At 41.0% G+C, this 22,408-nt stretch overlaps 1 protein-coding gene across 15 annotated transcripts in view; it reads left to right on the forward strand.

The window, feature by feature from the left end:
- Positions 1–22,408, forward strand: part of scrib (scribble planar cell polarity protein) — a 75,913-nt gene that overhangs the window by 48,755 nt on the left and 4,750 nt on the right. For 4 of the 15 annotated variants that reach the window (XM_060874072.1, XM_060874077.1, XM_060874073.1 and 1 more), the window contains 27 exons: positions 3,665–3,754; positions 3,841–3,918; positions 4,045–4,374; positions 6,278–6,358; positions 7,729–7,959; positions 8,480–8,590; positions 8,679–8,855; positions 8,970–9,086; positions 9,185–9,373; positions 9,464–9,583; positions 9,691–9,747; positions 10,159–10,215; positions 10,408–10,488; positions 14,152–14,223; positions 14,422–14,481; positions 14,964–15,011; positions 15,170–15,295; positions 15,875–15,985; positions 16,372–16,422; positions 16,626–16,772; positions 17,279–17,441; positions 18,019–18,235; positions 18,562–18,651; positions 18,737–18,919; positions 20,727–20,866; positions 20,975–21,012; positions 21,368–21,442. In XM_060874072.1, the coding sequence (XP_060730055.1) occupies positions 3,665–3,754; positions 3,841–3,918; positions 4,045–4,374; positions 6,278–6,358; positions 7,729–7,959; positions 8,480–8,590; positions 8,679–8,855; positions 8,970–9,086; positions 9,185–9,373; positions 9,464–9,583; positions 9,691–9,747; positions 10,159–10,215; positions 10,408–10,488; positions 14,152–14,223; positions 14,422–14,481; positions 14,964–15,011; positions 15,170–15,295; positions 15,875–15,985; positions 16,372–16,422; positions 16,626–16,772; positions 17,279–17,441; positions 18,019–18,235; positions 18,562–18,651; positions 18,737–18,919; positions 20,727–20,866; positions 20,975–21,012; positions 21,368–21,442 (3,240 nt within the window). Of the gene's footprint in view, positions 1–3,664; positions 3,755–3,840; positions 3,919–4,044; positions 4,375–6,277; positions 6,359–7,728; positions 7,960–8,479; positions 8,591–8,678; positions 8,856–8,969; positions 9,087–9,184; positions 9,374–9,463; positions 9,584–9,690; positions 9,748–10,158; positions 10,216–10,407; positions 10,489–12,718; positions 13,118–14,151; positions 14,224–14,421; positions 14,482–14,963; positions 15,012–15,169; positions 15,296–15,874; positions 15,986–16,371; positions 16,423–16,625; positions 16,773–17,278; positions 17,442–18,018; positions 18,236–18,561; positions 18,652–18,736; positions 18,920–20,726; positions 20,867–20,974; positions 21,013–21,367; positions 21,443–22,408 lie in introns of all 15 variants that reach the window. The other 11 variants (XM_060874078.1, XM_060874083.1, XM_060874075.1 and 8 more) reach the window with 9 other exon arrangements.

Raw genomic sequence — 22,408 nt, forward strand, 5'->3', positions numbered from 1 at the left:
GTTGTGACAAAAGCAATAAAATAGTCTATTTTCAGATCATTAAATCAGAGAGTATCAGACTTGTGAAAGTCCGATGTGGTCTGTAGACTGGAAGAAGGAGAGAGCAAGTACATAGTATACATACAAAGAGTGAATTTTAATCTAAACAGCAACTGAAAACATTGAGGTCAGGTACGACTTACAATATCTGTGTGTGGCAGTGAGATTAATCTCCACAATTCACTAGATTCATACCTATAATCCTGTGTGCTTAGTAATCTGATGTTAAGTTTTATCTGTCATTCAGCCTTGGAGTACTTTAGATGCTTTGTAGTTGCTGTACTAACCAAAACATATGAGTTTTAAGTTTTATATGTCATATAAATTTATTAGCTTCATATGCTAGCTAGTGGATTTAAGTTGTTCGATTCAAACAAACCTTGTATATAGAGCACAAATAAAGTTATACATCACTAACATAAGAGCTCGGTTGATAGCGACAACACCAGTAACAAACTACTTACATTTGTAGACAAAGCTGACGTAAAGTTCATGCATTTTTTTCTATTTTTCAAGCTCCGAGGCTTAAAAAACTGAAGTAGTTAGGGAACAAAATGAGCCTTGATGATCCCCAGTGTATGTGGTTCATTGTGGGGAATCTTTTTAGGGGGCCATCCTTCCCGTGCAAGACAGACCTCAAAATTATCCGCGACTCCCCGCACAGTGCACTGAGCAACTACTGAGCTAGGGAGCTGATTGAGAAAGACCCGTACTTTTTACGGCTCTAATTTCCACACAGAACCTCGTGAGATGTGTTTGAGTCATGTTTGGACGACTTGGTTAGCTCCATGACCAAAGCTTTTCTTCCTCAGTCACCTCCAAAATCTGAATTGTGTTGTAAGGCTTTTCATACATAGACAATGAGCACCTTTGCTACTCTTGATCAATCAGCTGAATCTGTAGCAAGTCAACTGCAATTAAATTGTAGCATGGTCGAACCGTGATCCTGGACATTCAGTGACCATTGGGACGCACCTAAGCACAAAGTCAAGTCAAGGCACAGTAAAACTTAAACGCTTGTGTTAATGTGATGGAAGTACAGCAATGATAGTCGTTGAGACACACACATCATCATCATCTTCATCATCATTATTATATATTTATTTATTTAGTTTTTAGTCAAGACTCCAGCCAATATGCTTTTCCTCCATTGGCTCATACTTCACTTCGATGAATTCACCACAAGTTTACACTAGCATGGCTGTTTTCTGTGTTATGTCTGCAAAGCCCATAACAACATTTAACTAGCACTGCAAGCCTTAACATCTGTCATAATACCGTAAGAAATAGGCGTAATACTTATAGGCTAATGCAATAGGCCTGACAAATGTACATAATTTCTTAGTTGTAGCCTGTAAACAGGGGCTTCTCAAACCTTTTGCAGCCGTAGAGACCCTTTAACTAAACAAATGCTACAGATCCCCTCAGTGTTTTTAATGTAACGATGGGCTTTGTAGTTAGCATGTTTTCCATTCATCTCTGGGTTTAAGGGGTTGATTCTTGCCTCTGCCCTGAGTTTAATGTTATCTTCATGCTTCAGGGGTTTCCTATTGCATGCCGATTGGCATCTCTAAATTGTCCTTAGTGTCAGTGTGCGATTGTGATGGTTTGGAGCCTTGTCTATAGTGATTCCCCCATCTTGTGCCCCGGGTCTTCTGAGATAGACTCCAGACTCAACACTGAGAGACAACACAGGAAAAGTAGTACAAAAAATGACTGACACTATTTAAATATTATTTCTAAACCTTTACCTGTTTCACACTCCTAGCCGTTACCGTTAATACGGTTTAAAAAAAATCAACTCAATAAAATGAATAAATCAATTCATTCGACCAGTCAAACAGTTTAATAATGTAATTGAAATAATACATACAATACATCTTGATTATTATATGTGACGTACTACACAGCCTCTAGTAACTTGAACACACAGAGATAAAAAATGATGCAGTTCCAAGCTCCATCTTCCCAACCTGGGTTCGAACACCGCATTAGACCTGTTTAGGCTAGCTTCAGCTTTGTGCCTCAACCTGCTATCACTGTATATCAGAGAAAGGCGTGCTTTCATGTTTCCATTCCGGTCATTGTTATTTGCTGCTTTTTTAGTTGCTACTTCCTGTAGAAACCAGAACGATATGCAGGTTTGCCGTATTTAAACCTTAATAGGCGATAACTCGTCTGTGTTGTCAGCAAACAACGAGAGAATGTCGTCAGCTAGACATAAGTTAGCTATAAATGCTGCATAAATAACTCTTTTTGAACCTTACTGGCCCAGAGCATCCTGCTTCACTTCATTTTATTGCTCGTCGTTTCATTTCACGCCCTCTATGTCATCCAAGTGTAGTGTTCCCGACTATTTCGCATGTCTTGCTTATGTAAAATTGCCAGCATCCATCTTGCTCCTCCGCACATTTACTCGATTATTAACCTTTGTCTTTATCAACTAACCTGTTTGGTGATTTTAAGTAACAGTGATTTGTTTTCCCATGTATTAATCCACTTAGCATGTGGTTGTTTTCTCTATGTGTAAAGTAGTCAATTATGTAGATGGCCATGTTATTGATTTAGGTAAATGTTTGTCATTCTGTTTTGTCTCATAACAAATGTGGAGTAACAAACGATTTACCCAAAGGTTTTAATTTAATCTAGCTAGTTGCAATAAAAAGTCGTTGCCATGTGTCAAGCGAACAATTGGCTTCTCACATGCAGTTTTCAAAAAGGTGCAATTAATTGGATCAATATAGTCCAGTTCCACTCAGTATCCTTTTCCAACGTTCATGGTTTCCTTTCCATAAGTGGTCACCAGTTGCAAATTCCATGATCCATGATCTAATACAATGCAAATTATGCCCTTTGGGTTGCTCAGTGTTCTGTTCACTGACCTGCCCTTCTGTTTGGCTTAGAGGTCACATAAAGTTACGAAAGGAAACTGTTCTGAATGTTTGGATTGGATTGTCTGTCACCATGACTGTACTGTCCGTACTGTCTATCCCTCTAGATTACAAATTGTAAAAAAAAAAAAAATCACTGATTTAAGTAAAGAAGTGGACATGAATTCCAGCAGGGAGTTCCAAACCTCTCCACAAAGGGCCTGTGTGTGTGCATGCAGGTTTTCATTCCAGTCAAGCGTAAAACTACACTCGATTCCACCTGTTTAATCATTTGAGCTTGGCTTTCAATATATTGTGGTCAAGTCGTGTCAGAACATTCATATTCACAAGTTGTGTGTTCATGAGCCATTACCACAAAGCCACAATTTTAAGTGGAGAAACTGGATGGTCTTTGAGCTCTGAGCAGCAAGTTATTGACACACAAGAAAATTGCTTACCATGCAAACTGCAGCACCTATACAAAGAGATAAATTTTTTTTGTAGTTAATTAAAAGAAGGTACACCTCCGTCCTGTTATTTTGACTTACTAGGAGGACTTGAACAAACATTCTGACCCAGGTGTGTGAATGAAAGGCTGCACCTACACCGGCTCTTTCTGGATACAACTGGACACCCTTGCATTAGAAGGGGTAGTTTGTTCAGTGAGAGGTCCCTTCTTTATTGGTTTCACCCGATGTTTATGGAGGTATAAAGGAGAAGTTGATGAATGTCTGATCCCTGCACTTTACCCATAGCTGGTCCTGAGCATCCTGAGACAAACTGGTGGATTAGGCATCAGTATAGCTGGGGGGAAAGGATCCACTCCTTACAAGGGAGATGATGAGGTACATTAGTTTATAATTAAACGATTACTTCAATTCTTAGCATGATTTGTATGCTGGATATTGAATACTAGCATGTTTCTCTGTAGGGTATATTTATCTCTCGTGTGTCAGAAGACGGTCCAGCTGCACGAGCTGGGGTCAAAGTGGGAGACAAATTATTGGAGGTAGGTTTGTGTTGTCACAGTGTTAAACTTTTGTATATTTTACAATGCATTTTTGACTCTATTTTGTTGGCATACCAGATATTGACAGCCGAGCAAAAGTGTATCATTTCTTTCCTGTGCTCTCAGGTAAACAGTGTAGATTTGCAGGGAGCAGAGCACCACACGGCCGTAGAGGCCTTGCGGAGCTCAGGAACGGCAGTGACCATGACTGTTCTGCGTGAGAGGATGGTAGAGCCTGAGAACCCTATCACCACTACACCCCTGAGACCAGAGGATGATTACTTTCCCCGGGAGAGGAGGTCCTTCGGCCTACCATTCAACCTGGAACCTGGATCCACTGCCCTTAGCACAGGCCCCTGCCAGCGCCTGGCCACATGCTTAGTCCGTAACGACAAGGGCTTAGGCTTCAGCATTGCTGGTGGAAAAGGCTCCACCCCATATCGAACAGGAGACATGGTAAATCAGGAACTCTACACATGTAGTAAACGTTTGCTTGTATCTCCTATTTAGATCTGTTTTGATTATTTGATTATCAGTATTGATTATTGTAGCATTTTAGGCAAAAAAAAAAGTTCCCAGTGACAAGTTGTTAATAGCAGATACAATTTAGGAGGAGGAGATTTTGGTCAGCATCACTATAGGATTTTTTTTGTGTTACTTTTATATTTTTAATTGTATTTTGGTATGATAGAAAAATTATAGGATACATTTGACACTATAAGGGTTTATCAGATGTTCTGTCAATATTCACATTCTGTTGTACTTTATTTTTGTTTTTTGTTCTTATAATGTTGAAAGATTTTTTGACGCATTAAAAAGTCTTCAGTATTCCAGGAGGTTAAAATAACTAGTATTAGATCAAATTGTGACATTCAAATGCTAGATTCATGCCCCCAGATTCACTCAAATACAACCTTTTAACCCAGAAATGTCCTTTAGTTTAGTCTTTCAGCATCTTGCCAGGGTTCGTTCTTCTGAAAGTTTTATTTTTTTCATAGTGCTGTTGATAAGAGACCTGTACTAGCACACTTTCTGCACTGCTGCAACCTGTTCCAGTTTAGAGCTTTGTGATGCCACCAAGGCAACAGAGATATGAATAGCAAACACTGACATCTGAGCAGGAACTGGTGTTTAAGGCAGGGTGGAGAAAAAGTGTATTTTGGGCTCATCACACAAGACCACATGTGTTGCTGCTCTCTTGCTCACCTTACAGAAATATAAAACATTAACAGCCTCCTCTTACACTCAGCTAAATGCTGAGTAAATGTAAGTGTTGCTGCTTTGCCGTGAACGAATTGTGTGGCCGTCCTGCTTTTCTTTTTGTCTTGGTAATCAGTCTAGCTGTAGAATATCTAGTGCATGTTAATGGCTGCGTTTCATTACGATGTGTGTGTGTGTGTGTGTGTGTGTGTGTGTGTGTCTATACGGTGTATGGCGTGGTAGTCCTATGCGCCTGAGTATGAGCATGTGATGTACAAAATCTCTTAATTGTTTTAACATTAAAGAAGTCCCTCCAACATTTAGAATTTAGACTACCTTACAACTTTTCTTTAGGCTTGTGTCACATTTTGGGTCATGTAGGAACTCCTGTAAACCTGCACATTCCTGCAGTTATCTAATCAGCCAGTCATGTAGCAGTAGCACAACAAATTAGCAAGCGCTTCAGTTAATGTTCACATCAGACATCAAACTGACATTAATCATAGAAGGCTGTTGATACCAGAAAGGCTGCTTTGAGGATTTCAGAAACTGTTGGAATTTTCACACACAACAGTCGTTAGAGATTTTGGGATTTTTTTTTTCCCCTATTAATGAACTGTCCAGGTTAGGTGAGTCATAGGTAAGAGGAGTGGAATCTGATGAAGTTAAATTTTTGTATGAATGCATGCTGGGATGGTTTTCTGCTCAACAAGGCTTCTTATTCAAGTTACTGTACGTTTCCTGGCTAGCTAGATCATGTTGATTTTACATTTTCAGACAAATGGTATAGTACTGAAAATGGTCATTTTTGTCACGTCCGCTTATGGTGTCACTAATTCTCTTGTAGCAAGGGTTTCGATTTAGGAAACGAAAGCCGGACATGGCAAACACAGATGAAGAGAGTGATGCACACAGTGCACCACAAGACCAATCAAATTAGTATTTGTGTAAAAATGTATAAATAAACCTTGCCTGCGATCTCACCACAAACACTGATATACATTTTGTGCAATGAAATGTTTATAGATACAATGGCAGTATGTTGCTAGATAAATGTATGTTTGTCCTCAAAACCTGGACTTATTTGGGTTCACAGTCATGCCAGTGTGGTCTTGTAGTAATACCTGCAGAAATCACTTCTCTTCTTCCTCCGTATTAGGGAATCTTCATCTCTCGCATCGCCGAAGGAGGTGCTGCTCACCGAGACAACATCCTTCACGTAGGAGACAGAGTCATATCTGTGAGTGAAGCTCTCTCTCTCTCTCTCTCTCTCTCTCTCTCTCTCTCTCTCTCTCTCTCTCTCCCCCCCCCCCCCTTTCTCTCAGCGATGGCATAAAAAAATGTCAAGGAAACGGTTTCAGTGTTGCCACTATAAATGAACCATGGGAACGTTTTCATGCGCTCTGCTTAGTAAAGTAATTGAATCTGTTGACTAAAATGATCCTCCTGCATGCTCTCAACCTTCTGCCTCTTTTCTTCTTCTTTTGCTGAAGACGACACATGGTTGTGTTGTAAGTGTTTTAATTATGTGCAACTGTGTAAACCCCCCCTCCCCCTTCCCCAACATTTGTTCTGCATTTGTTTTAATATAGATGGATTGTTATAATATAATATAATATAATATAATATAATATAATATAGATGGACAGCTGTTCTTGATCTCTCGTTGACACTCCTTATCTCTTTTTGAGTTCTTTCTCTTTTACTGTCCTTGCATGGACACATTAACGCACTTCTTCCTTGCCTGGTGATGGTCACTGTGATGGGGTGGGGGGGATTCTGTGGGTAAGTGGTTGCCTTGTTAACATAACAGCAGCCAATGGTAAGCGCCGATACTGAATGGTCAGTGCTGGTCTCTGTCACTATTGGGAAATTAACCAGTTAATAGTCTAATTCAGGAGTAAATATTTGGGCAGTTAGATTTGGGGCAGTTAGTTTTCTGAGTGTGTTATTACATTGCCTTTGTCAGTTTAAGACTACACTTTTGAAGAGTAATACTCCTGGGTTTAAAATTGGTAAAGGCAAACCGGACAATTTGAGTATATCAGCAATTTCATATATTAACTAGCTTGATAAGTTTTAGGCAATACTTGATGTAGTTTAAGGGATGGATGAATAAGCATATTTCTAAATTTCATACATTTGAGGCTGGGTTTTGAAGTTTTCTGCAAAGGTTATGCTTTCCATTTTGCATGCTGTAGCCCTTTTGGGTTTTCACTCTTCTCTTTCCTCCCTTAATCAGTCTAACCCGCTCAAACAAACCCCCTCGGGCCGCATGCATGTTTATTAATTAAGACCAACTCTTTGAATTTGTTTTGTAAATTATACCCTAAATAGGTTTGTGGGTAACTGAGTGTGCTGTAGTTGTGCTTTTTGATGTTTGGAAGCCCTGTAACACTTGTTTAAACTAACATCTGCCTGAATCGAAGAAAATGTATGGCTAATGAATTGTCTAACAGAGAACACATGTATCTGCTAGAGATTATGACATGGTGATGATATTGAGCTTCTAAGCATGAAAACCTGCCTCAATCCTGTCCAGCACTGCTGGATGTTCAAGACTCCCGTTACCTTCCGTTCACCTTCTGTGGTGTGTGACTGTTGCTTTAGATCAATGGTGTAGACATGACAGAAGCCAGGCATGACCAAGCAGTAGTGCTGCTTACTGGAACCTCACCCACCATCTCGCTGCTAGTGGAGCGGGAACAAGCGAGCGGCTCTCCAGGCCGAACACGCTCCCACTCACCTCCTCCTCCGGAGCCCTCAGATTCACCAGATCAAGAAGAGGCCGGTGATGACCGCTTGGGGAACCATCTCATGGAGGATGAGTACCCTATAGAGGTGAGAACCTTCAGTAGTATTCAGAAAGACAATGTTGTACAGGAAGTCTGTGTACCTTGGTGACTTTTTGATGACTGAAAATATCACCAGTCAGAGTTTGTTTATCTGATGTTTATATGTATAGAAAATAGGAACCTGTAGATTTTTTTAATAGCTTATTTGATGGTGAGAATTGATGGCTGTTTTTGGGTTATAAAATACTGACTAAAGCCACATTGCTCATTACCGTCACCTCTTTTTCTTGGTGCTTAACATAAATGCGTCCCAGAGAAAATGGTGCACGGTATGAACGCCTGTTTGTGGATGTTTTGTAATAGCGTTTGTCCCTTTTGAAAACTTTTATCTTGAATTAAAGTACAGTTATTTATTTTTTAAGTTTCATCTACTAGTTAAAATAAAAAGTGATTTTAAAAAAAAAAAAGTCATTTTATACATTGAATAGAGAGAAACTTGTTCAGTATGTTAAATGTGCCATCATTTTTTAATACATGTTCCCTGACATTATTTCTTGCCCTCACAGGAAGTGACACTGGTCAAAACGGGTGGTCCTCTGGGTCTGAGCATCGTGGGGGGCAGTGACCATGCCAGCCACCCATTTGGCATCACTGAACCAGGAGTGTTTATATCAAAGGTAACTTTTTGCCAAGCTTTGCCAGCAACCTAATATAAAATAATATTTGTTTTATGTTTTCTGACTACCTTTTTTCGTGTGTGAATAGGTGGTCCCTCGTGGTTTAGCCTGTCAGAGTGGGTTACGAGTTGGTGACCGCATCCTAGAGGTAAACTCCACTGACCTGCGACACGCCACCCACCAGGAGGCTGTCAAAGCCCTTCTCTCAAACAGCAAGGAGATCCGCATGCTAGTTCGCAGAGACCCCTCACCTCCTGGCATGCAGGTAACATTCACACAAACATTTTGGATGGAGCAGCACTCGCATGCCCTCAGATACATTGAAGGTGCTGGAAACTGCTCAGTGAGGGAATTAATCTGCTTATCTCAATGTGTATAGGACATTGTAATTAACAAGCAGCCTGGGGAGAAGCTTGGCATCAGTATCCGAGGAGGGGCCAGAGGGCATGCAGGCAACCCCTTTGATCCAACAGATGAGGGCATTTTCATCTCGAAGGTAAAAACAATGTTTAGTTTGTATTGACAGATTTTTGAGCATATCTCATGCTTATTAGGCTGGAAGGAAGGAATGTAACTATTATCTCGGATGTTTAGGTGAGCTCCAGTGGTGCCGCAGCACGAGATGCTCGCCTGAGGGTGGGTATGAGAATCCTAGAGGTGGGCAATCACAGTCTCCTTGGTATGACTCATACGGAGGCAGTCAGGGTCTTGCGTGCCACGGGAGATACTTTGGTCATGCTGGTGTGTGATGGCTTTGACCCCAGAAACGTTGCCGGCATGGAGGTACATTTTCAGCTGAATCTGTAAATGCACACAAAAGAACGAGACCCAAAACACTCAGATGGTTGTTTTTCCTCTCTGATCTTTGCCCAGGCTTCACCAGGTGTCATCGCAAACCCATTTGCTGCTGGAATTGTTCGAAAGAACAGCATGGAGAGCATCTCGTCGATAGACAGAGATTTGAGCCCTGAAGAGATGGACATCATGCAGAAGGTGAGTTGTTTGTACATCAGTCTGCAGATCATTTCTTAGAGGAAGTCAGGGGCAGAAATGGGGGGGAAAAAAAAACAAGGAACCATGTTGCCATTTTCTTCCAAAAGGAGGTTGAGATGGTGAGAGAGACGTCTCAGTGGGAGCGGGAGGAGATGGAGAAAGTGGTGAGTGAACACACAAATGCAGGGCTTTCTAAGGTGTGTCATAGAGGACATGAGATCAGGGCATCAGCAGTAGCTTTTCCATATTCCCGATAGCTTCCCTTATAACTTGTGCTAATATGTGTGGGTTCTGTCCCTTTTCTTCCTTTCTGTTCCCCTCTTTTCCCCACCACTTCCTGAATGGACATGGGTGTCATTCTCACTCACCCTTTTATTCATTCATTTTATTAACATCTCTCCTGCCACATTTTTTTCCCATTGTATTATTCATTCGTGCACAACATCATTTCTTTCCCCATCGTTTGAATGGATGTATACGTGTGTTCACCGGCCATTACTTTTTGGTCTATGACCTCATTTGTGTGACTGGCCACCCCATCCCCTCCTCCTTTACCCCTCCCCCTTTTGCTGAAGGAGCGTATGCGCTTGGAGCGTGAAGCGGCTACTCGTCTGCTGGAGGAGGAGACTGAGGTGAGGCTTTCTGCCCCTGCTGCTTTAGGATAGCTTGGGCCATCTGAGGGCAGCACTTTGCTTTGGAGTTGGATTGCAACCACACATCTGCTTGTTCCTTATGAAACACTGATTATCACAACACCTGTTCTGTCTACTGCTGAAAGAAACAGTACAACATTATAGTGTAATGGTTTGTCATTTTTTCTGCAGAGCATGAGCACTGGACCTCTGAAACTGGACTACAAGACACTGGCAGCTCTTCCCACGACCAGCCTGCAGAGGGTCAATCGGGTGAGTCTGGGCCTGTGACCGTTTCTATAAAGGACGCGTTTCCGGGTCATCCATTTGCACATATTGTGTAATGTGCATTCCGTTCCATGAGCGTGGTGTAAAAGAACATTGACGTATACCAATGTGTCAGTGCTAGTCTTTGTAACCAGAGAAACACAGGAAAATTTCAACATATTCTAAGAAAAAGTCCTTGTGGACATGTTTTTGGAAATAATAGGGAAACAAACCTAAACTACGTAGGAAAAAGAACTATGTATCCTTTCTCCTCATGTCCATACGTTATGGAAGTTAGTGCTATTAAAACAATTCACAACATGCTCCACCCCTTTATTAATGTAGGTACTATACATACATACATACATGCCTATATAGCTAGAGCTATATATTAGCCAGACTTGTACTTTGAATCGGCTATTAATGAATCAGTTAGCAAATTGCCTCTCTTAGCTAAATGGACGATTTTGAATGTCATTTAAATTATATTGTAAACATGGCAATTTTGATCATTTAAAACAGAAACTTTAAAATCATGTGTTTTGTTGGTTGCATGTGCACATTTTGGTAATTATTGTGAAGCACTTCCTTTGCATTGCTGTTATGCCACCTCTTTTGGGTTTTGTTTATTCTGGAGAACAAAATCGTGACCTCTTGGTCTTAATTTACATTCATGCCAAGTGGAGGAAATGACTAAATACTCATTCAGTCTCCTGCACCTCAAACATTATGGTGTAAATGGTTCCTCATTCCCATGAGTAAACTGTACAGAGGGATTAGGATGACAGCTGACAAGTGTTCAGAGGTTATTTTAAAAATGATAGTATGTGAGTGGCTGGTTGGATATGCTAGTCACTCTGGGCGGACCCCCGAGGAGGAAGGTTCCCATGATAGAGCTTAATCACGTCTCTAAGAGTTCTTTATCAGCAGACAGACGAAGAGCAAACCAGAAATCTCTCCCCTGTAATTCGCTTTAAAGTGAGTTTCTGTACTATTTCTCTTCAAAGCTTTTGTATTTCCTTTTTCTTCATTCATGTCCTAAATTCTAATTTCCTTCTCTGTTTTTCTTTAGTTTTTTTTTTTGTTTTGTTTTGTTTTTTTTTTTTTTGTGAATTGTACTTGTTTTGGATATAAACTCGACATTGCCTGGATGTTGTTTTGCTGTAGTATAGGTATATAGTTCTTTTAGATTTATGCTGTATTGATGCTTTAATACAAACTTTGATATGAGCTGCAATATTTTCATTAATGGTTCCGTATACTGTTTTTTTTTTTGAGCTCCATTTCGCTTACTTATTGCTTGATAAAGAAACGGTTATTCATTTGTAAATTAATTTAGTGATTTGCATGATGGCAGTTTAGTGATTTACATGTATTCCCACTTTGCATATTGAGCGTTGTTTGCTTTTTTGAACATTTAGCCTACTTTGGGCATGCAGCTGTTTGGAAAGCCTTTCAAGAAGAGTGATATAGTGCAAGAAGAAGGAAGGGACAGTTAGCTTGTGAAAACAGGCTTCACACAGCATCCTCTAGATATATTTTGTCAAGTGTAGAGGTTTGGAATGTTGTCTTTCAGAGTTCAATGATGTTTCTACGTATTAATGTATAGACTACTGGTTGAGCTCTGTGCAGTGAGGCTGAAACAAGAAATGCTACTTGCCGTGTTTTCAGTCTTTTAGTGCTTTTTGACTGAGTCATGGCTGTAAAGCAACCGTGCAGTGTGACATAGTGTGCAGCTGTCTTTACTGAAAGGTCTTTGGGTTGCATTCCTATCTACTGACCTTGTTCTATTAGCATAGAGCACCGACCCCCATGCATTACAGCACCACTGTTATCAAGGTGACTATTTTCAGACTGGTGGTATTGCCCAGGCTGAATTTAGAAGTCTCAAATTTAGTAGTCATAGGATTTGCTAACCCTAATGCTGCTGGTCAGATTGGATCAAGATTCATTAAGTCTAGTCATAAAGATCTCTCAGCAAAGTGTTTTCACACTGAGGCAGATATTGAGCAATAGTGAGACATGTTGTGGGGAATTTGGTAACTGTAAATGGTGATATATTTCTCTAAAATAGGATAGCTGTATATAGATCTTAATGTGATCTTGGCTGTTCAGTCTTATGGCATCTGTATCCTGCCTTCATGATTATTTATTTTTCCTTTTTTTTTTCTTTGCTTTTTCCACCTGATTTATTTTCACTCTTTCACCTCTCTTTCATTACTCTCTTACTCTTCAGCTGTCTTCTTCTTTTACTGAATCCTGTCCCATGGAGAGTGCTCTTCAGGCCAGGTCGTCTGGCACTATAGATCCCCTGTGCTTTGAGAAAGCTCACGCAACCCTGTACCATGTAGATGCCCCTGTCCTTCCCTCATCCTCATTGTGCTCAATTACGACCTCCACAGCACTCAGACAAACCGAAGCTATGCCACAGGACCCCAGTCCATCGTCCGCAGTCACAGAGGAAACACAGGAAGAGGAATGTCTCGTGGACTCTCAGCCAATCTGTTTCAAAGAAAATCCCTTTTTGGTAGCTAACCGTAAGGGTAAGGGCCGCCCCCTCGAGGAACGCATTCTTTCAGGGCCGCCCACAGGTTATGGCAGGCAAGGGCACCTTCAGACCTTGTTGTACAATAAGGCAAGCAATTTGACCGGTGTGTTTGTGAATGACTTTTTTTTTTTTCTTCCTTTATTTGGAAGCAGCATGGACTGTCACTTTTTTAAAAATGCAAAACTGTATTTGTTCTCTCTCGAATTATACAATATACCATTAAAAAAAAAAAACACGCGGATGCTCTAACACATTTGAGTCAAGCGCATGCTTTGCTTTTTAATTTAATTATTTTGGTAAAACTAAATAACCAAGTTTTAGGAGTATGTACACTTTTTTACACTTTTATTTGCACACCGTTTGATCCTAACATTGGTTGGTGGCATGAGCGATCATGGGTTAGCAATTTATAATAAATAAATAAATAAATAATAAAAGGTAATTCCTTATTTTGCTGCAAGGACAAAACTCTCAAGCCATTGGCATTTGAAGGTTCATTTTAGAGCAGAGGTCTCAAATCTTATCCACAAAGGGGCGGTGTGGCCAGTTTGCAGGGTTTTTTTTTTCTAATCAAGCAGGTGCCTCAACTGATTCCACTTGTGTAATTAACTCTGAGCTTCTGCTCAGTCGGAATGATAACCTGCACCCACATCCCCTTGTTTTACGGGACTGGAAATGCTTGATATGTGAAATCAACAGGTCTTGATGAAAAATGGGCCACTTGACCTTTACCATCTAGACTTATAAGCAAATGTTTACTGAGTACATTACATTCATATATTCTCAAATTTGAAAAAATAAAAATCTGCAGCTAAAAAAATACATTTTTTCTATCAAAAATAAATATATAAATGTGTTAATCAACTTTACTGTAACTTTGTGATTGGATACTTAATACCTTAAATTATTGTATGTATGTAATTATGTAATGAAGATGTAATCGAGATGACAAACCTGTTATATATGATTACCAAATATAGGTCTGTGTTCTCACATATGGCACTATAATGTTGAAGTCTGCATGGCTTTCATGATCATCACCACAGGTGATGAAACACAGTCTCACAGGTTTATTTACTCACTTAATCTCATATAATCACTTTTCAATATTATTTCCACAGGTTCCATCAGCTGATCCCCCAAGAATTGATAGCCCTGTCCGGGAGCCGCTTTATTCCCCAGGTTCTCAACTGGTGAGTCCAAAATCACTCAGGAATCTTTTCTCAAAATCATCTTATCACTGTTCTAGTTGTTCTCCATTCCAAACAGGATAGATTGAGTTGTTCAATAGCTTTTGCCACCACTTAATGCCATCACAAATGATAAAGTGATAAGTCATTCACTTCCTTTTGTTGCTTATCTCATGCTTTCATTGACACCTCCTTTCCTAGCCATCATTACGCCAGTCCTCATGCTCAGCCCCTGCCACACAAGGCAGGGAAACTCGATATGTAAGTGAGGCTGATTCATAAGGCTGTCTGAGCACGACCTGATAATTACGGCTTCCTCTGCTATTTCTTATCATGGGTAATGAAACTAAATGGCTCGCATATTAGCCTTGGTGGATTGACAAAACTGCATTGTTGCTATGAGTAATCATGCGAGACCTCTTACAGTTGTAACAGGCTTTATCTCCTGTGCTATTTCCTAACATGTGCTGTCAGAAAATCATCGCACTTTTGCCTATGATGAAGGTCAGGACTGTAGAACAAGACCAGGGTGACTGGATGTATTAAAAGCTCAACTGTGATTTTTTTTGGTACTTTAATTTTTAACGGGCTCTGCTAGCTGTGACTGCTCTTGACATTGTAACTCGCTGGTGCCTGCATAATACTGGTTTGGTGCTTAGGTTTTTTGGTTTGCTTATCCACACAAAGTAGATCCTGATCAGGAACATGTGTTTCACACAGTGCATAATTTTGCTTCATTCCAGGCAAGCATTCATGTATCCTCCAATGTGACTACCAAGGACAGTTCAGCTGTGAGTGTCCAAAGAAGCAAAGACAGATTTAGTTTCATTTTTATGTTAACAGCTACTTTAGTGGTAATAAATCATCTGTATATGGTGTTCTACTTGGTAAGGGGTATCAATGTTGTGGTGTTGCTTCACTTAGATGTATTTTTCTCTATCGCTTCCAGACCAAGCCTGGTGCCATCCAGCCTATCTCACGGGTGCGGCCGCCTGCCTCTCCAGTCAGTCAGGATGGTCACCGTAGTCCCAACCCTTTCCAGCATGGCCCTTCCCCCGTCAACTCCCAGACCACTGTAAGATTCCTCACAACTGTGTAGACCACATTCCAGAGACTCCGTAAACTGTTCCTCCACCACCTGTCCTTAAGTATTCGATCCACTAAAAGTCACACCTGTCGTCACCTGTCAGTTGTCATATCATGTTTCGGTTTTGGAAGCGATACGATGCTATTGGAATCACAGAACATCTCAACATATCATTTCATTGACGAATCCCACGGGTTAAGGGGTGCTGAGATATTTAAAGACATCGAAAACACTAATGAACCAAAGGGAGTCTCCTACATCTGCAAGAGTTTATATTCTAAACCATGTACCTTTGATTACTCTCAGCAATGAATACGTATCATTTATACAGAATTTCATTCCGGGGCTTAGATTTATCCATAAATTTCAGCAATGCACCATCTATTATGCAGTCAGTTTCCTCTCCTTGTTTTTTTATTTTCTTTATTCTCTTAAGCCACAGCACACACATTCACTGCATGCCTTCTAGCCATGCATTATTGCTTCTCTCTCTTTTTTCTGTCCCATTCTGGTCAGTCTTCTGACCCCTTTATTCACAACTCCTTGGCCTTTGAACCCTCTGTGCAGCCTCGTGCCCCGTCCCCTGATACTTTCAACGAATTTCCCATCAATGTCAAGCAGGCATATAAGGCGTTTGCTGCTGTGCCCCACTCAATGGCTGTGCTGGAGCCTCCACAGGTAGGGTTGAAGCTCCAAGCGGTTCTGAGCATGCCATGGTTGTTCTAACATCCATTATTGATAACAAAGCCTTCCCATCGGAGCCCATTCTTTGAAGGCTTGTCTTCTGTTGGTCAGAGTCTTGCATGAGTCATTCACATTCACATTACGGACTGTATATGGGCTCTTCTGCACGGTCCAAGTGCCCATCTATCCATCAGTGTTGTTTCTGGTTTTGTTGTGGTATTTGACAGTGTGAAGTGTTGTTAGAAAATCCCCCAAGTTAAAGCCATGTATATTTTTAATTTATTAATTTACTTTGTTGTCTGATAACTGTTCTTATTTCGGTTTGTTGAAATTTCTTATCCTTACCTATTGCAAATTCTCCCTATTTTTTTTTTTTTTAGGATCTCTATAGTCAGAGGAACAACTTTCACCCAAAGCAGACCTTTCCAGAGGTATGTCTCGGTCTCCATTTGTTTTTTTTAATACTGTTCAGTGTCTAATCCTGTGCTTTTGAACCAGACATTATGGTAAAGGAATGTTGACTGTTTTGCTGAGTGTTATTACCGTCACTGTATGGTGCTCTGCATTGAACTGTTAAGCAGAGAGGGCTTGTACAAATGTGGTACTGATGGTGTGCCTTTAATGGCTCTTTCAGCCAGAGGAGTGTAATGAAGTGTTTATAGGTGAGGGTGAAAGAGGGGGCCTCAGCCCTCGTCCCTCCCTCACATCTGACCGTCGTGAGTACAGGAACCTGGCAGCTGTGCCACGCCTGTCTCGCCCCTCCCTGGAGTCTAAGTCTAAGGTATATGGCTTGACAAGGGTCATCACTCCGCCTGGACCCTCTTGTGTACAGCTGTGCTGAATAACATGCTCTTTTATCTACATTGGTGGTGGGGCAAAAGTTTGTATCGCCTCAAACACATGGCCAAGGACTGAGACCTTTCCTAATTGGGGACTCCTGATTAATCCTTCTGCAGGTTAATTCAGTTTGGTGGCAGGCATGAATTGTTGCTATAGGATCTCGGTGGAAACCAGATCAAGACCTAAGCATGTTTCACTTTTGCATGACAATTATATTCAGTATAAAAAGTTAAAAAGCCTTGAAGATATAATCTCATCCTGCTGCACCTTTGTACCTGTGCTTTCATTGTTTTCTCTGCTGAGGTGCAAATCCTGCGTTGTAGAACGAAACCTGTGATGGTTCGCAATCTAAACAGCATCCTACAAAGGTCAACACAGTGTGTTTTTGTCAGTGTAAATTATAGTCTGAGCTACTGACTTATTTGGGCTCCTTTCTTTTTTCTACAGCCCCACACATCCTGTGGGAGAGGGAGCCCAGAGCAACGGTCTTTCAGAGACAGACAGAAGTACTTTGAGATTGATGTGAAGCAGCAGACACCAGACAGCAAACCCAAACCTCGGGTTTCACTTGTAGGAGAGGATGACCTGAAAAAAATGAAAGAGGAGGAAGGTTCGTGTTCATCTCCGTTTCTTCTATTCACTTCTCTTACAGTACATCACAGGTTTGTGTGAGTATTGGGAGACTGATAAGACAGAGACTGAATTGACATGGGTGGTGTGACGCATACAAGTATTGTGTACGACAGGTCAGAAAAATGCACAACTTTGTTACCAGGATTATATGCAACTGTCTGTATTACCAATTGGATTATTTGGAACGGGTGCTACTTTTTTTTGTTTGTGTTGCTGTCATGGCCCAGATTATAAAAGACTCATCCATGTCTCTAACCCAGCTGAGATAATGTTATCACATTAGCTCATGCACTATAAATAAAACCTGATTCCAAATAAGATACACTATGACTAAAATAACAATAATAATAACAATAATCCAAAAATTTTGCATTAATCATAGGTATCAAAACATTGTGTTCACAGTGCTTGTTAAAAGTCTCGCTGATACATAAATGGTCCAAGTTCAGTTCTACAGAAAGAGCTAAAGAGCCAAGTACATGAATTAACAGCATTTATTGACCGTCTTATTCGTGAAGGTGATTTATAGTGTGGCATCAATTCTAATTACTCAGCAAAGAGAATTGAGAGTGCACGGGAGTATATTATGGATGAGGATGAGGACGACGAAGAGGAAGATCTGGCAAAGCAGGTGGCTCAAATGAAGGCCCACGGCAAGGTTATTCTGGATGGGGTCGAGTACAAGGTTGAGTCTGTCAGCGGGCACGCTCCTACTCCTCCCAGGCAATGTGCCACACCCTCAAACCACAGTGCCACGCCTCCCAGCTCAGGGTAGGCCGATCTTTTCACTGCCTTTTTTATAGTTTACTTAATATAGCATTATGTCTTATGATAGATCTAATAATGTATCTTTTAATATACAACAATGACTACTGGAGGCTTTCACATACATTCTACCGCTAGTTTGTTTTTTGTGACTGGGATTGTTGTATACGGGCAGAGGTTTAACATAGGTGTATAAGGTTCCTATTGCGTTACTGTAAGAAAGACTCAGGAATGTCACATTATTTTGTATTTTTCCTTCCCTGATGTTATGATGGACTTTCATTCATAGCATTGCAACCACCATCATTTGCTTGTGATGTCATGTTTTGTAGGCCTTCCTCTGTAGATGGCAGAGCTGATTCCCAGCGCAACTCTATGGAGGATAGCTTTAGACTGGAGCCCAGACCCAACTCCATGACTGGGTAACTAATGGAAGGTTGCATTTTTATCATTCTGTGGTCTTACATGTTCTTTTCCTTTAACATATTCACTACTATGTGTGTTCAGTCTGATCCCTGTGTATCCCGGCGAGTCTGCAGCTCCCGTCCGCACTGCCAAGGCTGAGCGCAGGCACCAGGAGAGGCTGCGTGTGCAGAGCCCAGAGCTCAGTGTGGTTACAGACAAGGACCTTTCTCCTGCAGAAAAACGGGCCCTGGAGGCAGAAAAAAGAGCAATGTGGAGGGCAGCCAGGTACAGCATCAAGCACCATACTACCTAAAAAGCTCAGTAATGAGGAATGTGTGTGTAGCTCCCAAATCATGAACCAGAGATCTGTTTGGTTTTTTATTTTCTTAAATGTTAGCGATCCCTGCATTATTTATCTGCACATAGTCTTTTCAAGTCCGAACCTCCTTTTTTTGTCTTAAACTCTGCCTCTTTTTTCATGTATTGTCTTCCACATTCATTTTATGTCTATGCACAGGGTTTCCAAAGACATGCTGAAAAACTTCACACAAAAAAAAGAAGGCTATTTCATTAACACCGCGTACTAAATAAAACATGCAGCAAAGTGTGGTGTCAATATGGTGCCAACTTCAACCAGAGGGCTGCAGATAGTTGGTGGGACTTGGTGGGAACCAAACATCTCTATCGTTGTTCTGGAGTGTAACAGTCTTTGTTGACTGGGAAACTGCTAAAAATATAGTCTAATGCAAATTGTCTTTATTTTAATTACAGTAGAAGCGCTAGCTGTGGAGGAAGGACGCAGCAAGTCATAAGATGTGTCTTTGGCAGCCTTGGCACTGGAGTACCCTTGTTAACTTAGCTTTTTGATTCTTACTGTGTGTCCTAGTATTTTACCTTCCATCTGTACCCTCTTCTTCTCTTTCCTTTTCTCTTTGTGCAATTTTCCCCATATGTTCTCTCTCCTCTCCTGCTCTCGCATCCCTCTGTCTGGTTGGCTGTTCCCAAGGCCTTATGGTCTAGAGGAAGACGTTAGGCAGTATGAGCAAGACCTGGCCAAGAGGCTCTACCAGTCACGTGTGAGGGCGTCGTTAGACAGTGCTGCAGCTCCTTCCTCTACCTGCTCTTCTTCCTCTCAGCCCAGGTCTGCCCTGCCCACCCACACAGCATTGTGGGGGCTGAGCTCTGGTGCTTTTCTGCTTTGGTGCTTGCTGTGTGTGAGGGCAGTGGCTTATAGTGATTCTGTGTAGTTCCTGGTTCTGGTGTTTTTGGTGAATGCTGTGTGCTGGTTCTTGCAGACACCTTCACAGACACACACACGCACACAGCTCCACAGCACGTGACCGCTCGAACGCTATTAGTACATGTATTTTTGTATAATCATTTATGTGGAAGTTTCTGTTTTTCTAACATTAACGGAAGGAGTTTCTGATCTGTTTGTCAGTAAGCCTTTCGACATAAGTTTCTGTCTTAAAATTTATGCTTTATGGTTTTTTGTTCACATGGCAAGATTTGTTTTATTGTCTTTACCATAAAGTGAAAAAATAAATAATAACAAAAATAAATGACCTTGGGATGGCAATGGTGTATCACACCATCCTAGCATGTGTTATTTTTGTTTAATTCCACAATCTGTCCTGTAATAGCACACAATAAATGCCTGCCACTGCAGCACAATGCAGCGTTGCCTTTCCTCCTACCTGAACTCTTCATGCACAACAGAACTGTACCCTAGTTCACTGTTCTGTACTAGTTCTCCATCCCCCTCTCACTGCTGCACTGCCATCCTACAAGTACAAAAAATTTAGTTAGACTGCAAGAAATAATAATTAGAAATCGATTATTTGGGGCATAGGGACCAGACTATAGGCTTGCTGTGGTTTCTGCAAGATGAATTAAGATTTTAAACTATTTTCTTTTTAACAGCAAGTGAATGCATCATGGATGCATGTTGCCATGGTAATTTGGTTAACGTTAACCAGTTACAATTGTTTTCACTTTCCCCAACGCTATCAATCAATGTGTGTGCACTTTGTGTTGGTTTTTTTTTTTTGTTGTTTTTTAAAATCTAACTAAGCCCTTTCTGTTCCTTTAGGATGAAGTCTTTAGAGCAGGATGCTCTCAAAGCTCAGATGGTCATTGCTAAGTCCAAGGAAGGGAGAAAGCGAGGCACTCTGGACCAGCTGGCTGAATCGCCGTCTCCTGCGCCCACACCTTCACCCACTCCTATGGAAGGTGAGAGCGCTCCATCTCTGTTCACATACTAGCAAGACAAAGTCTGCCAAGTGTCTGTGTACAGATTTCAAAGCCTGATGGTGTTTTTCCCCCCTCTTTTCTGGACAGATTACAGTCCTCGGTCGGTGACATCACCGGGTCGACTGGTATGAGTTATTTTTCATTCTTTTTTGTTATGCATGTTGATGCCAAGGGAAAACAGCTGCCTTGACTGCTTTAGGCTTTAAGCTTACACACTACAGTAGATAACAGTATTGTTTTGTTTTGCCAACAAAGTATAAACCACTTGTGTCCATTACTTCCATTCATTCTTCAAAGCAAGCCAGGTTGTATTCACATGAACTGTCTCCTTGACTTTTTTTTCTCCCCCTCTATTCTCCTTTATCTCTGTCCTTTCCTCATATGACTTATTTTCATCTCACATCTGCTTTGTCTTTATTTCTCCACCTCCTCCCTCCCCTTTGCCCCACATATTTACACCCATTCATTTGCTGTCCTTAGTCCCTGTCAGAAAAGAAGTTTGACTACCGACAATTCGCTGCCATTCCTTCTGCTAAACCCGTATACGACATTCAGGTATTGCCTGCATGCCAAGTTCTCAGGAATCTGACACTCCTTATCCTCTCAAGTTAGTCTCATCTGCCTGGCTTTCCCTGTTACCTCTCTCCCTCCTGGCCGTGTTAATAAATCCAGTGTCCCGAGTAACTGGGCCTCCATCTTCTCTGCATAAACAGCGTTGATGATCAGATCACTTACACTTTACTGCTAGTACCAACCATTTCTGCGAGCTTGGAGCATGGAATAAAGCATTTAACTAGTTGGACAGCATTGATACCTGATCAACTGGCTTCATGGTGCTTCAAAACATGGGATAAAGTCAGGATGACCTCAAGGACTTAACACTGACCTCCTTCATGCAGATCTTTGTTTCCCTTTCACCTTCAGCAAATGATGCCCTGTTAGTTAAGGCCATTAACCAGATTTGGAACCTAGCACCAAGTAGCTCCTTGGGACAAATCATTTGTCTATTATTATCTCACTGTGCTGCATGGAAAACCAATTAAGTTGGTGGGTTATCAGCTGTGAGTGGAAGACAGGCAAGACCATTAAACCGGGCTTGTGAGGGAACATGGGGAGCTGGGAACAAGGGAATGTTGCTTTATTTAGTGTTGGTGTTGTGTGTTTTTGTGAATGTTTGGATGAACATTGGTCTTGTGGGTTGGGCTCATTGTGTTGGTTGTTTTTTAATATCCTTTATTCCACACCAAAGACCACCAAATTATTTTATTAATTGATTTAGTGTGAAGTCCTTCAAGTTTTCAGTCATCCAAATAAATAAAAAGCACTACTTTTAAGAGCTCTGAATATAAATGTCTGTTCAAAGAACTTGTCTTTGTAACACAGTAACGAAAAGATTCCTTATCTAATCCGTAATGTTCATTAACCAAAAATTTAGAGGCTCTGTAGATGTTTTTTTTGTGAATCTGATGTGCTCTTTGGTGGCCTTTTGAGTGTACTCTGACCTTGCTGTGTGTTGAGTGC

Source organism: Tachysurus vachellii, chromosome 7 (assembly GCF_030014155.1).
Source record: "Tachysurus vachellii isolate PV-2020 chromosome 7, HZAU_Pvac_v1, whole genome shotgun sequence".
NCBI classification, from domain to species: Eukaryota; Metazoa; Chordata; class Actinopteri; order Siluriformes; family Bagridae; genus Tachysurus; species Tachysurus vachellii.